This window comes from Phyllobates terribilis, unplaced genomic scaffold, assembly GCF_046119375.1.
Source record: "Phyllobates terribilis strain yellow unplaced genomic scaffold, ASM4611937v1 Scaffold_11__3_contigs__length_659146591, whole genome shotgun sequence".
Taxonomy (NCBI): domain Eukaryota; kingdom Metazoa; phylum Chordata; class Amphibia; order Anura; family Dendrobatidae; genus Phyllobates; species Phyllobates terribilis.
In genome coordinates this window covers 593,704,064-593,720,223 of record NW_027362771.1, presented here as the reverse complement: position 1 = coordinate 593,720,223, position 16,160 = coordinate 593,704,064, and the positions used below count along the sequence as shown (strand labels likewise).

General features: G+C 42.4%; 1 protein-coding gene across 1 annotated transcript; it reads right to left on the bottom strand.

Moving 5' to 3' along the window:
* Positions 1-9,245: 9,245 nt before the first annotated feature.
* LOC141167384 (uncharacterized) lies at positions 9,246-15,320 on the bottom strand. The gene has a single exon (XM_073654793.1). The coding sequence runs from the start codon at positions 15,318-15,320 to the stop codon at positions 9,246-9,248; it is 6,075 nt and encodes a 2,024-aa protein (XP_073510894.1).
* Positions 15,321-16,160: the final 840 nt, after the last annotated feature.

The following is a 16,160-nucleotide window of genomic DNA, read 5'->3' as shown; positions in this document are numbered from 1 at the left end:
ATTTGGAAAGGTGAGGATGAGGTTGGTTTATTATTTTACTTTTATTACAGGTGATCAAGGGCTTCGGGGATTAGCTGTAAGGTGAGTATTATGTGTTTAATTTTTAATGTAATATTTTTTTTATTAATTTTAACATTTCTTTTTTTACACTCAGCGGAGCACAAACGCCGGCAGATAGGAGACCACTGCTCCCATTCAGAATCAATAAATTGAAATGTGAACAGCTCTTCGGAGTGTCCAAGTGTGGAATCACTTTGTCCTACAAAGTGAGACAGTAAGCTAGGTCGACATAATGTGTGTGTTTGCTGTACTCCGGCAGCAGGCACAGTTTCACCTTGCCCATGGCCTTGGCCTCTGTGTGCACCATCAGCATCACATCCGCTTCCCGGTCCCTTACCACGAGCTTTGCCCATTTTAAATGAAGTACAATATTTCGCAGCTTCAAAAAATTTTCAGGATTATTACCGCAGTAAAATGTAAACACCTCAGATGGAAAAGTTTCGCTGCAATAGCAGTGTAGAGATGCTATTGGTTACTGGCCTAGTCTAGATGTTTTAAATGCACAACTCGCACAGTTCAAATGGAGTATAATATTTCGCAGCTTCAAAAAAAATTCAAGATTATTACGGCGGTAAAATTTGACAACCTCAGATGGACAAGTTTCGCTGCTTGCATAAACTTACAATGCTATTCAAATCAAGCAAGTCTGGCTGTATGCTGTTAAAAAACAAATGGACTAGTATAAGTGGTGTATTATAGTGCTCTTCCAAAAAATTAGTAGGATTAAGGACAAAAAGAATATTATTATCCATGAGAACTAGGGCTATCGATATGAGTTCCAGCAGCAGAAAGAACATGCAATCAACCCTATCCTGTACTAGACTATCTCCCCACAAACTCTCCCTAAGTACTGCTAACAACAGTATTAATATTCATCAGAATGAGCCCTTACAAGGGGTGGTGGTGCAAATGAAATAAATAAAAGTGGTGTGGAATCCCTGCCTAAACGCTAATACAATTCTCTCCCTCTCTCAGCTACAGCTCTCCCTACTCAGTTTCCTTTGTAGACTGTGAAGAGCATAGGGTCTCAGGTCTTATATAGACCCGATGACGCTATGCAGCCAGCCAATCATTGTAATTACCAACATGGCTACGGCATTACAGTGACTGGCAGGCAATCCCCGCATGTTAATTAGCTGCCTAAAAACATGCGGGGCGGGACTCGAGCTCCCACCCGAACATTAAAAAAATACTTGCCGAGTACAGAGCATCTCGAGCACTGTGATGCTCGAGCGAGTAACGAGTAGTGACGAGCATGCTCACTCATCACTAATGAGATAAATCAATAGATATTAGATGGATAGATAGATAGATAGATAGATAGATAGATAGATAGAGAGATATGAGATAGATGGATGGATAGATAGAAAGATATGGGATAGATTAATTTGAGATAAATCGATAGATAGATAGATATGAAAGATAGATAGATATGCTAATTAAGTCCCTGCCCATCATCCCCACAGTCCTTAACCCTATTCCCTACTGTAAATGTACTTTCGCAAAACTAATGTTTATTTAGTCCTGCCAATAAAGCTTCTTTGAATTCAATTGAATTGTTATGAGATAGGTAGACGGATATGAGATAGATATGAGATAAAGAGATAGATAAAAATGAAAAATTTATGACAGATAGATAGATATGAGATAGATAGAATAATAGATAGAAAGATATGAGAAATTGATGATATTTACAGTATAGACCAAAGTTTGGACACAACTTCTCATTTAAAGATTTTTCTGTATTTTCATGACTTTGAAAATTGTACATTCACACTGAAGGCATCAAAACTATGAATTAACACATGTGGAATTATATACTTAACAAAAAAGTGTGAAACAACTGAAAATATGTCTTATATTCTAGGTTCTTCAAAGTAGCCACCTTTTGCTTTGATGACTGCTTTGCACGCTCTTGGCATTCTCTTGATGAGCTTCAAGAGGAAGTCACTGGAAATGGTCTTCCAACAATCGTGAAGGAGTTCCCAGAGATGCTTAGCACTTGTTGGCCCTTTTGCCTTCACTCTGCGGTCCAGCTCACCCCAAACCATCTCGATTGGGTTCAGGTCTGGTGACTGTGGAGGCCAAGTCATCTGGCATAGCACCCCATCACTCTCCTTCTTGGTCAAATAGCCCTTACACAGCCTGGAGGTGTGTTAGGGGTCATTGTCCTGTTGAAAAATAAATGATGGTCCAACTAAACGCAAACCAGATGGAATAGCATGCAGCTGCAAGATGCTGTGGTAGCCATGCCGGTTCAGTATGCCTTCAATTTTGAATAACTCCCCAACAGTGTCACCAGCAAAGCACCCCCACACCATCACACCTCCTCCTCCATGCTTCACGGTGTGAACCAGGCATGTAAAGTCCATCCGTTCACCTTTTCTGCGTCGCACAAAGACACAGTGGTTGGAACCAAAGATCTCAAATTTGGACTCATCAGACCAAAGCACAGATTTCCACTGGTCTAATGTCCATTCCTTGTGTTCTTTAGACCAAACAAGTCTCTTCTGCTTGTTGCCTGTCCTTAGCAGTGGTTTCCTAGCAGCTATTTTACTATGAAGGCCTGCTGCACAAAGTCTCCTCTTAACAGTTGTTGTAGAGATGTGTCTGCTGCTAGAACTCTGTGTGGCATTAACCTGGTCTCTAATCTGAGCTGCTGTTAACCTGCGATTTCGGAGGCTGGTGACTCAGATAAACTTATCCTCAGAAGCAGAGGTGACTCTTGGTCTTCCTTTCCTGGGGCGGTCCTCATGTGAGCCAGTTTCTTTGTAGCGCTTGATGGTTTTTGCAACTGCACTTGGGAACACATTCAAAGTTTGCCCAATTGTTTGGACTGACTGACCTTCAATTCTTAAAGTATTGATTGCCACTAGTTTTTCTTTACTTAGCTGCCTTTTTCTTGCCATAATACAAATTCTAACAGTCTATTCAGTAGGACTATCAGCTGTGTATCCACCTGACTTCTGCACAACACAGCTGATGGTCCCAACCCCATTTATAAGGCAAGAAATCCCACTTATTAAACCTGACAGGGCACACCTGTGAAGTGAAAACCATTTCCGGTGACTACCTCTTGAAGCTCATCAAGAGAATGCCAAGAGTGTGCAAAGCAGTCATCAAAGCAAAAGGTGGCTACTTTGAAGAACCAAGAATATAAGACATATTTTCAGTTGTTTCACACTTTTTTGTTAAGTATATAATTCCACTTGTGTTAATTCATAGTTTTGATGCCTTCAGTGTGAATGTACAATTTTCATAGTCATGAAAATACAGAAAAATCTTTAAATGAGAAGGTGTGTCCAAACTTTTGGTCTGTACTGTATATGAGATATATAGATAAATATATGTGAGATATATACAGTGCATTGTGAAAGCATTTGGCCCCCCTTGAACTTTTCTACCTTTTGCCACATTTCTGGCTTCAAACATAAAGATATAAAATTCAAATTTTTTTTGGGAAGAATCAACAAGTGGGACACAATCGTGAAGTGGAGCGAAATTTATTGGATATTTTAAACTTTTTTAACAAATAAAAAACTGAAAAGTGGGGCGTGCAATATTATTCGGCCCCCTTAAGTTAATACTTTGTAGCGTCACCTTTTGCTGCGATTATTGCTGCAAGTCGCTTGGGGTATGTCTCTATCTGTTTTGCACATCTAGAGGCTGAAATTCTTGCCCATTCTTCCTTGCAAAACAGCTCGAGCTCATTGAGGTTGGATAGAGGGTGTTTGTGAACAGCATTTTTCAGCTCTTTCCACAGATTCTCGATTGGATTTAGGTCTGGACTTTGGCTTGGCCATTCTAACACCTGGATATGTTTATTTTTGAATCATTCCATTGTAGATTTTGCTTTATGTTTGGGATCATTGTCTTATTGGAAGATAAATCTCCGTCCCAGTCTCAGGTCTTTTGCAGACTCCAATAGGTTTTCTTTCAGAATGGTCCTGTATTTGGCTCTGTGCATCTTCCCATCAATTTTAACCATCTTCCCTGTCCCTAATGAAGATAAGCAGGCCCAAACCATGATGCTGCTACCACCATGTTTGACAGTGGGGATAGTGTTTTGAGGGTGATGAGCTGTGTTGCTTTTATGCCAAACATATCGTTTTGCATTGTGGCCAAAAAGTTCGATTTTGGTTTCATCTGACCAGAGCACCTTATTCCACATGTTTGGTGTGTCTCCCAGGTGGCTTGTGGAAAATTTCAAACGAGACTTTTTATGGATATATTTGAGAAATGGCTTTCTTCTTGCCACTCTTTCATAAAGGCCAGATTTGTGCAGTGTACGACTGATTGCTGTCCTATGGACAGACTCTTCCACCTCAGCTGTAGATCTCTGCAGGTCATCCAGAGTGATCATGGGCCTTTTGGCTGCATCTCTGATCAGTCTTCTCCTTGTTCAAGATGAAAGTTTAGAGGGACGGCCGGGTCTTGGTAGATTTGCAGTGGTCTGATACTCCTTCCATTTCAATATGATCACTTCCACAGTGCTCCTTGAGATGTTTAAAACTTGGGAAATCTTTTTGTATCCAAATCCGGCTTTAAACTTCGCCACAACAGTATCTCGGACCTGCCTGGTGTGTTCCTTGGTCTTCATGATGCTCTCTGCACTTGAAACAGAACACTGAGACTATCACAGTGCAGGTGCATTTATACGGAGACTTGATTCTATTTATCATTACCAGTCATTTATGACGATCATTCAGAGATCCGCACTGAACTTCTGGAGTGAGTTTGCTGCACTGAAAGCAAAGGGGCCGAATAATATTGCACGCCACACTTTTCAGTTTTTAATTTGTTAAAAAAGTTTAAAATATCCAATAAATTTCGTTCCACATCACGATTGTGTCCCACTTGTTGTTGATTCTTCCACAAAAGATTAGAATTTTATATCTTTATGTTTGAAGCCAGAAATGTGGCAAAAGGTAGAAAACTTCAAGGAGGCCAAATACTTTCACAATGCACTGTACATAAACAGATATGAGATAGACATATATGAGTTAGATATGATATATAGATAGATAGATATGAGAAAAATAGATAGATATAGATAGCTATGAGATAAATCTATAGATATGAGATAAATCGATAAATACCGTATTTTTCAGACTATAAGACGCACCTTTTTCCTCCAAAATTTTGGAGGAAAATGGGGGGTGCGTCTTATAGTCCGAATGTTGAGGGGGTGTATATATATGTGGGGTGTGGGGGGGGGGGCGGAGGAGGAGCGGGGCACAGGAGGCAGCAGCCGCCAGCTGCAGCCTACACTGTCCACGCTGCTAAAGAAAATGAATATTCACTGCTCCCCACGCCCGTATACATATCCTGCATACCAGGATAGGGATTAGGGGTGCCATGCCTACCAGGATAGGGATTAGGCGTGCCATGCATACCAGGATAGGGATTAGGGGTGCCATGCATACCAGGATAGGGATGAGGGGTGCCATACATACCAGGACAGGGATGAGGGGTGCCATGCATACCAGGACAGGGATGAGGGGTGCCATGCATACCAGGATAGGGATGAGGGGTGCCAGGCATGCCAGGATGGAGGGGTTCCATGCATACCAGGATGGAGGGATGCCAGGCATACCAGGATAGGGATGGGGACCACGTATAATAGGAAGGGGGGGCATATATACCAGGATAGGGGATATTGTCAGAATTGGTGGATATTACCCCTATACCAGTGTCAGCAGAAGACCCTCTCCCCCTTAAAAGTTCATCATGAACACATTTTTTGCTTACATTTTTTTTTTTTTTCCTCCTCTAAAACCTTGGTGCATCTTATGGTACGGTGCATCTTATAGTCCGAAAAATACGGTAGATAGATATAAAAGATAGATATGAGAAATAGATAGATAATAGATGGATATATAGATACGTAGATTGCTAGATAGATATGAGATATAGTCCTGATACCATCATAATAATGGACTCAAATAGGAAGTACCTGAATATACGGAGGCTATTTCCAGGAAAATGGGTTAATAAAATCCGCTGTGCAACTATTAAACAGGTGACAGCGGTCAATAATAATCCACGGTTTACCAAACCATATCATATTATTATACACACAGACACAAACAATCTGCCTGACCAGCACCAGCAGATTGCAGGACAACTGACCCGACTAGCAAGGACGACACGACTAAAATTCCCGAACAGCAAAATCATTCCGTCATCTCTGTTCCCAAGAAAGGATGTATCCAGCCAAACCATCAAGAACATCAACATCAACCTGAGTGCAAGAATAAAGTCGGTGCCAGACGTGATGCTGGCCCAACACCCCTCCATAAATCACCATCACCTGTATGACAGCAAGCAACAGAAAAAACAAGAGATCAGCCTTCTGGCCAAAGACCTGAAGGACATCGTATTAAACAGAGACTCCAGGCCTGGATCCAACAGCAACCAAAATCCTATGTTAATACCACCAACAATGAAAAGGCAGGAAACTCCAAATTTATCACAGGAAGCTGTAAACAAAGCCCTTCACCCAAAATCAGGCCATCAGAGGAGGAGACCACCATGGATGGGACCACGGGCCTCACACACAGACATACAAAACAGAGGCATACAGAGTAGATATATGCAGAGTAGAGATTTGGAGGAGATAAAGACCCTGCTCAGCACATTGTGCAGGAAACTAATGTGACTGGATTGAACCAAAGTCATTAATAAACCAGTCAGAAATCCAATATGTCCTACACAGCCACACTCATTACAAGGTATAAATTCACAAGTATATAGAAGAAAAAAAATGTCTTCGCTTACAATCAGCAGCTGGAACATCCAATGCCTAAGTCAAAAACAGAAAAACATGAAGGCAAAACTAAAAGCAATGGAGGAAAAAGTCAAACATGTCCAAAACCCTCAAGATACAACAATTACATTACAGGAAGTTACAGAGAGAATCTCTTCCATAAGGTGTAGAAAAGCAAGTGGCCTGGATGGAATCCTATCAGAAATGCTGAAGTACAGCCCACCAGAAATGCAGGCTGCAATGGTTAAACTGTTTAATATTGTGCTGAGTGCTGGCTACTTCCCTTATACCTGGAACGAAGGCCTCATCTCACCCATCCACAAAAGTGGGGACAGGTATAACCCTGCCAACTACCGAGGCATATATGTCAGCAGCAATGTGGGAAAACTGTTCAACACCATCCTGAACAAGACGATCCTCAGTTTCCTCACTGAGCACAACGTCCTCATCAAAGGCCAAGCAGGTTACATGCCAAACCGCCGGACTAACAACCACATCTACACCATGCATAGCCTCATTCAGAGCCATGTCCACAACACAAAGCATGGGAAGATATATGCCTATTTTGTGGACTTTAAAATAGATCTTTGACTCAGTATGGCACCCGGGCCTGTTCCTGAAACTGCTGGAGAGCGGAATAGGGGGAAAGACATATGGTATCATAAAAAGCTTCTATACAGAGAACCGATGCAGCGTGCGTATGAACGGTAGAATAACAGCAAATTTACAGCAGAGCCACAGAGTCAGACATGGCTGCAGCCTAAGTCCAACGCTCTTCCACATTTACGTCAATAAGCTGGCCATGAAATCTTCTGCAACACCAGGTCTCATCCTTCATGACGCCTGGGTGAAATTCTTGCTGTATGCAGATCACCTACTGCTGCTGTCACCAACTGAAAAAGGCATCCAAGACAACCTGAAATTCTTAGAGAAATTCAGCTCCATCAAAGAAAACCAACATCATGGTGTTCCAGAGGAGAAAGCCAAGATCGGACCAGCACCCTTCTTTTGTGCTAAACAACTATACTCTTACAATATTGGACAAATACACCTACCTGAGACTGGAAATTCACCAGTCAGGGAGGTTCAAACAAGTCATAGAGACCCTGAAGGGCAAGGCCTGCAAAACCTTTTATGCCATCCGAAGGAAACTCTACCATCTGAAGCCGCCAGTGAGGGTCTAGCTAAAAATCTTCAATGCCACCATTGCTCCAATCATTTTGTGTGGCAGTGAAGTCTGGGGTCCTTACACATACCCAGACTGGTCAAGGTGGGATTCCAGCCCAACAGAAATATTTCACCTGAAATTCTGTAAGCACCTTCTCCAGGTCCATCGGAGCATCACCAACAGTGCCTGTCGGGCCGAGCTGGGCAGATTCTCTCTACACCTAGCAGTTATGAAGAGGGAACTGTCCTTCCAGGCTTGTCTACATAGTAGCAATCCAAGCTCCCATCAGCATAAATCCCTGCTACATATAGGTGGTCCACACGAACCAGGGCCCCCGGAACAGTTCACCCAAACCCAACAGGACCAAAACACCAATCATAGCAGCCTGACAAAAGCCAGAAATTGGAAGATGGTAGATGAGGGCCAAGAGAGGTATGTCAGTGACTGGAAGAACGATATCCTCACCTCACAGAAACTGACCATGTACCGGAGTCTACAGAGAGACTACCGACTAGCTCCATATCTGGAAAAACTTCCAGACCCCAGAGATTGACAGATCCTGAGCCAGTATAGACTCAGTGCCCACAATCTGGCCATCAAGTCTGGCCAGCACAGACAGAGCTACAAGCCCAGGGAGGACAGACTGTGGCCACACTGTGACCTGGAAACCCTGAAGTATGAGACCCACTTCCTACTACACTGCACTAAATACTCAGCATTGAGGGACACTCACTTCATCAGACTCTCTGACCTCTTCCCGGGTTTCAACTCCATGAAGGAGGAAGAGGAAACATTTATCCTGCCAGGGGAAGAAGAGAGAGCGGTGAAGATAGCAGCACAATATATGAACACATGCCATAGGCTGCGAGAAAGAGAACTGTGAAATATCATGGACTTCCATAGCCAACACCCTGGATGTGCCCCCATCCATCATCCCCAAAGTCCCTACACATCATCGCTACAGTCCCTATACTTATTCCTTATTGTACACTTGCTTTGGCAAAACTATTGGTTATTTGGTCCTGCCAATAAAGATTCTTTGAATTTGAATTTGATATGAGAAATAGATGTTAGAAAGATAGATATGAGATAGGTAGTTAGATAGATATGAGACAGATATGAGAAATAGATATTAATAGATAGATAGATAGATAGATAGATATGGGGTATATATATCTTCACGGATCTAACACAGTCTATACATTGTCATCATCAAAGGATCTACTGAAAATAATCAGCATAAAAATGTCACCTACTGAGTGTGGACCAAGAATCTGTTGTTCCTGAAGAAGTGATGTCTGTGGTTGTTGGTGGTGAAGAAGTGACATCTGTCGATTTTGGAGGTGAAGAAGTGACGTCTGTCATTAGTGCTGGTGAAGAAATGACGTCTGTCTTTGTTGGCAGTGCAGAAGTGCCATCTGTTGTCATTGATGGTGAAGGATCATTGTCTGTTGTAGTTGGTGGTGAAGGAATGATGTCTGTCGTTGATGGTGACGAAGAAGTGATATCTGTCATTGTTGCTGGCGAAGAAGTGATGTCTGTCGTTGTTGCTGGCGAAGAAGTGATGTCTGTCGTTGTTGCTGGCGAAGAAGTGATGTCTGTCGTTGGCAGTGAAGAAGTGACGTCAATCGTTGTTGCTTGTGAAGTAGTAACGTCTGTTGATGGTGAAGAAGTGGTATCTGTCACTATTGGTGGTGAAGAAGTGTCGTGTGTCGTTATTGGTGGTGAAGAAGTGGCAGCAGTCGTTTCTGCTGGTGAAGAAGTGACGTCTGTACTTGTTGGCAGTGAAGAAGTGACGTCAATCATTGCTTGTGATGAAGTGATGTCTGTCGTTGATGATTGTGAAGAAATGACATCAATCATTGTTGCTTGTGAAGAAGTGACATCTGTTGAAGAAGTGATGTCTGTCGTTAGTGAAGAAGTGACGTCTGTCGTTGGTGGTGAAGTAGTGACGTCAATCGTTGATGTTTGTGAAAAAGTGACGTCTGTCATTGGTGGTGAAGAAGTGATGTCTATCGTTGAGGGTAAAGAAATGACAACTGTCGTCGCTGGTGAAGAAGTGACGTCTGTCGTTGCTGGTGAAGAAAAGACGACTGTCGTTGATGCTTGTGAAGAAATTACGTCAATCGTTGTTGCTTGTGAAGAAGTGACACCTGTTGTTGGTGAAAAAGTGATGTCTGTCGTTGGTGAAGAAGTAACATCTGTTATTGCTTGGGAAGAAATGACGTCAATCGTTTCTTCTGAGGAAGTGACGTCTGACGTTGATGGAAAAGAAGTGACGTCTGTTGTTGATGCTTGTGAAGAAATGACGTCAATCATTGTTGCTTGTGAAGAAGTAACTTCTGTATTTGGTGAAGATGTGATATCTGTCACTTTTGGTGGTGAAGAAGTGACGTCTGTCATTATTGGTGGTGAAGAAGTGGCAGCAGTTGTTTCTGCTGGTGAAGAAGTGACATCTGTACTTGTGGGCAGTGAAGAAGTGATGTCAATAGTTGATTGGGAAGAAGTGATGTCTGTCGTTGGTGGTGAAGAAGTGACGTCAATCATTGTTGCTTGTGAAGAAGTAACGTCTGTTGTTGGTGAAGAAGCGATATCTGTCACCATTGGTGGTGAAGAAGTGACATATGACGTTGCTGGTGAAGAATAGTCTTCTGTCGTTGATGCTTGTGAAGAAAATACATCAATTGTTGTTGCTTGTGAAGAAGTGACATCTGTTGGTGAAAAAGTGATGTCTGTCGTTAATGAAGACGTGACATCAATCATTGTTGCTTGTGAAGAAGTAACGTCTGTTGTTGGTGAAGAAGTGATATCTGTCACTATTAGTGGTGAAGAAGTGGAAGCAGTTGTTTCGGCTGGTGAAGAAGTGACGTCTGTACTTGTTGGCAGTGAAGAAGTGACGTCAATAGTTGCTTGTGAAGAAGTGATGTCTGTCGTTGGTGGTGATGAAGTGACATCAATAGTTGATGTTTGTGAGAAAGTGACATCTGACATTGGTGGTGAAGAAGTGATGTCGGTCGTCGCTGGTGAAGAAGTGACGTCTGTCGTTGCTGGTGAAGAAAAGACGTCTGTCTTTGATGCTTGTGAAGAAATGACGTCAATCGTTATTGTTTGTGAAGAAGTGACATCTGTTGTTCGTGAAAAAGTGATGTCTGTCGTTAGTAAAGAAGTGACGTCTGTCGTTGGTGAAGAGGTAACGTCTGTCTCTCCTTGTAAAGAAGTGACGTCAATCGTTGTTTGTGAAGAAGTGACATCTATCATTGGTGGTGAAGAAATTAAGTCTGTCGTTGATGGAAAAGAAGTGACGTCTCTTGTTGTTGATGATGAAAAAGTGACACCTGTGGTTGGTGGTGAAGAAGAGACGTCTGTCGTTGTTTGCAATGAAGAAGTGACATCAGTCATTGTTTGTGAAGAAGTGACGTCTGTCGTTGGTGGCGAAGAAGTGACGTCAATCGTTGATGTTTGTGAAAAAGTGATGTCTGTCATTGGTGGTGAAGAAGTGATGTCTGTCTTTGTTGATGGTAAAGAAGTGACAACTGTCATCTCTGGCGAAGAAGTGACGTCTGTCCTTGCTGATGAGGAAAAGACGTCTGTCGTTGATGCTTGTGAAGAAATGACGTCAATCGTTGATTGGGAAGAAGTGATGTCTGTCGTTGGTGGTGAAGTAGTGACTGTTGCTTGTGAAGAAGTAACGTCTGTCGTTGGTGAAGAAGTAACGTCTGTTGTTGGTGAAGAAGTAACGTCTGTCGCTCCTTGTGAAGAAGTGACGTCAATCGTTGCTTGTGAAGAAGTGACGTCTGGCGTTGATGGTGAAGAAATTATGTCTGTCGTTGATGGAAAAGAAGTGACGTCTATTGTTGTTGATGATAAAAAAATGACGTCTGTCGTTGGTGGTGAAGAAGAGACGCCTGTCGTTGTTTGTAATGAAGAAGTGACATCAGTCGTTGCTTGTGAAGAAGTGACGTCAATCATTGATGTTTGTGAAAAACTGACGTCTGTCAATGGTGGTGAAGAAGTGAAGTCTGTCTTTGTTGATGGTAAAGAAGTGACAACTGTCGTCTCTGGCGAAGAAGAGACGTCTGTCCTTGCTGATGAAGAAAAGACGTCTGTCGTTGATGCTTGTGAAGAAATGATGTCAATCGTTGATACTTGTGAAGAAGTGACATCTGTATTTGGCGAGGAAATGATGTCGGTCACTATTGGTGGTGAAGAAGTGACTTCTGTTATTATTGGTGGAGAAGAAGTGGCAGCAGATGTTTCTGATGTTGAAGAAGTGACATCTGTACTTGTTGGCAGTGAAGAAGTGACGTCAATAGTTGCTTGTGAAGAAGTGATGTCTGTCGCTGATGGTGATGAATTGACGTCAATCATTGTTGCTTGTGAAGAAGTAATGTCTGTTGTTGGTGAAGAAGTGACATCTGTCACTACTGGCGGTGAAGAAGTGACGTCTGTCGTTGCTGGTGTAGAAAAGACGTCTGTCGTTGATGCTTGTGAAGAAAAGAAGTCTATCGTTGTTGCTTGTGAAGAAGTGACATCTGTTGTTGGTGAAGAAGTGATATCTGTCACTATTGGTGGTGAAGAAGTGACATCTGTCGTTATTGGTGGTGAAGAAGTGGCAGCAGTTGTTTCGGATGGTGAAGAAGTGACGTCTCTACTTGTTGGCAGTGAAAAAGTGACGTCAACAGTTGCTTGTGAAGAAGGGATGTCAGTCGTTGGTGGTGAAGAAGTGATGTCAATCGTTGATGTTTGTGAGAAAGTGACGTCTGACATTGGTGGTGTAGAAGTAATGTCTGTTGTTGTTGATGGTAAAGTAGTGACAATGGTCGTCGGTGGTGAAGAAGTGACGTCTGTCGTTGCTGGTGAAGAAAAGACGTCTGTCGTTGATGCTTGTGAAGAAATTATGTCAATCGTTGTTGCTTGTGAAGATGTGACATCTGTTCTTGGTGAAAAAGTGATGTCTGTCGTTAGTGAAGAAGTGACGTCTGTCGGTGAAGAAGTAACGTCTGTCGCTCCTTGTAAAGAAGTGACATCAATCGTTGCTTGTGAAGAAGTGACGTCCGTCGTTGATTGTGAAGAAATGATGTTTGGCGATGATGGAAAAGAATTGTCGTCTCTTGTTGTTGTTGATGAAAAAGTGACGTCTGTCGGTGGTGAAGAAGAGACGTCTGTCGTTGTTGGTAATGAAGAAGTGACATCAGTCGTTGCTTGTGAAGAAGTGACGTCAAACGTTGATGTTTGTGAAAAACTGACATCTGTCATTGGTGGTGACGAAGTGATGTCTATCGTTGTTGATGGTAAAGAAGTGACAACTGTCGTCTCTGGTGAAGAAGTGATGTCTGTCCTTGCTGATGAAGAAAAGACGTATGTCGTTGATGCTTGTGAAGAAATGACGTCAATCGTGGTTGCTTTTGAAGAAGTGACATCTGTTGTTGGTGAAGAAGTGATATCTGTCACTATTGATGGCGAAGAAGTGACGTCTGTTGTTATTGGTGGTGAAGAATTGGCAGCAGTTGTTTCTGCTGGTGAAGAAGGGACATCTGTACTTGTTGGCACTGAAGAAGTGACGTCAATAGTTGCTTGTAAAGAAGTGATGTCTGTCGTTGATGGTGAAGAAGTGACGTCAATCATTGTTGCTTGTGAAGAAGTAATGTCTGTTGTTGGTGAAGGAGTTATATCTGTCACTATTGGTGGTGAAGTGACGTCTGTCGTTGCTGGTGTAGAAAAGACGTCTGTAGTTGATGCTTGTGAAGAAAAGACGTCAATCGTTGTTGCTTCTGAAGAAGTAACGTCTGTTGTTGGTGAAGAAGTGATATCTGTCACTATTGGTGGTGAAGAAGTGAAGTCTGTAGCTATTGGTGGTGAAGAAGTGGCAGCAGTTGTTTCGGCTGGTGAAGAAGTGACGTCTGTACTTGTTGGCAGTGAAGAAGTGACGTCAATAGTTGCTTTTGAAGAAGTGATGTCTGTCGGTGGTGAAGGAGTGACGTCAATCGTTGATGTTTGTGAAAAAATGACATCTGACATTGTTGGTGAAGAAGTGATGTCGGTCGTTGTTGATGGTAAAGTAGTGACTACGGTTGTTGCTGGTGAAGAAGTGAAGTCTGTCGTTGCTGGTGAAGAAATGACGTCTGTCGATGCTTGTAAAGAAATTACGTCAATCGTTGTTTCTTGTGAAGAAGTGACATCTGTTGTTGGTAAAAAAGTGATGTCTGTCACTAGAGAAGTAGTGACATCAATCATTGTGGCTTTTGAAGAAGTAATGTCTGTTGTTGGTGAAGAAGTGATATCTGTCACTATAAGTGGTGAAGAAGTGATGTCTGTCGTTGATGGTGAAGAAGTTACGTCAATCATTGTTGCTTGTGTAAAAGTAACGTCTGTTGTTGGTGAAGAAGTGATATCTGTCTCTATTGGTGGTGAAGAAATGATGTCTGTCGTTGCTGGTGAAGAAAAGACGTCTGTCGTTGATGCTTGTGAAGAAAAGACGTCAATCGTTGCTTGTGAAGAAGTAACGTCTGTTGTTGGTGAAGAAATGATATCTGTCACTATTGATGGTGAATAAGAGACGTCTGTCGTTATTGGTGGTGAAGAAGTGGCAGCAGTTGTTTCGGCTGGTGAAGAAGTGACATCTGTACTTGTTGGCAGTGAAGAAGTGACGTCAATAGTTGCTTGTGAAGAAGTGATGTCTGTCATTGGTGGTGAAGAAGTGACGTCAATCATTGATGTTTGTGAAAAAATGACGTCTGACATTGTTGGTGAAGAAGTGATGTCTGTCGTTGATGGTAAAGTACTGACAACGGTCGTCGCTGGTGAAGAAGTGAAGTCTGTCCTTGCTGATAAAGAAAAGACGTCTGTCGTTGATGCTTGTGAAGAAATGAAGTCAATCGTTGATGCTTGTGAAGAGGTGACATCTGTATTTGGTGAAGAAGTGGTGTCTGTCACTATTGGTGGTGAAGAAGTGACTTCTGTTATTATTGGTGGTGAATAAGTGGCAGCAGTTGTTTCTGCTGGTGAAGAAGTGACATCTGTACTTGTTGGCAGTGAAGAAGTGATGTCAATAGTTGCTTGTGAAGAAGTGATGTCTGTCGTTGGTGGTGAAGAAGTAACGTCAATCATTGTTGCTTGTGAAGAAGTAACGTCTGTTGTTGGTGAAGAAGTGATATCTGTCACCATTGGTGGTGAAGTGACATCTGTCGTTGTTGGTGAAGAAAAGACATCTGTCGTTGATGCTTGTGAAGAAAAGACGTCAATTGTTATTACTTGTGAAGAAGTGACATCTGTTGTGGGTGAAAAAGTGATGTCTGTCATTAGTGAAGAAGTGACATCAATCATTGTTGCTTGTGAAGAAGTAACGTCTGTTGTTGGTGAAGAAGTGATATCTGTCACTATTGGTGGTGAAGAAGTGCCGTCTGCCGTTAATGGTGGTGAAGAAGTGGCAGCAGTTGTTTCGGCTGGTGAAGAAATGACGTCTGTACTTGTTGGCAGTGAAGAAGTGACGTCAATAGTTGCTTGAGAAGAAGTGATGTCTGTCGTTGGTGGTGAAGAAGTGACGTCTGTCATTGGTGAAGAAGTAACGTCAGTCGTTGGTGAAGAAGTAACGTCTGTCGCTCCTTGTAAAGAAGTGACGTCAATCGTTGCTTGTGAAGAAGTGTCGTCCGTCGTTGATTGTGAAGAAATGATATCTGTCGTTGATGGAAAAGAAGTATGGTCTCTTGTTGTTGATGATGAAAAAGTGACATCTGTCATTGGTGGTGAAGAAGAGACGTCTGTCATTGTTGGTAATGAAGAAGTGACATCAGTCATTGCTTGTGAAGAAGTGACGACTGTCATTGGTGTTGAAGAAGTGACATCAATCATTGATGTTTGTGAAAAAGTGACATCTGTCATTCCTGGTGAAGAAGTGATGTCTGTCGTTGTTGATGGTAAAGAAGTGACAACTGTCGTTTCTGGCGAAGAAGTGAAGTCTGTCCTTGCTGATGAAGAAAAGACGTCTGTCGTTGATGCTTGTGAAGAAATGACGTCAATCGTGGATGCTTGTGAAGAAGTGACATCTGTATTTGGTGAAGAAGTGGTGTCTATCACTATTGGTGGTGAAGAAGTGACTTCTGTTAATATTGGTGGTGAAGAAGTGACAGCAGTTGTTTCTGCTGGTGAAGAAGTGACATCTGTACT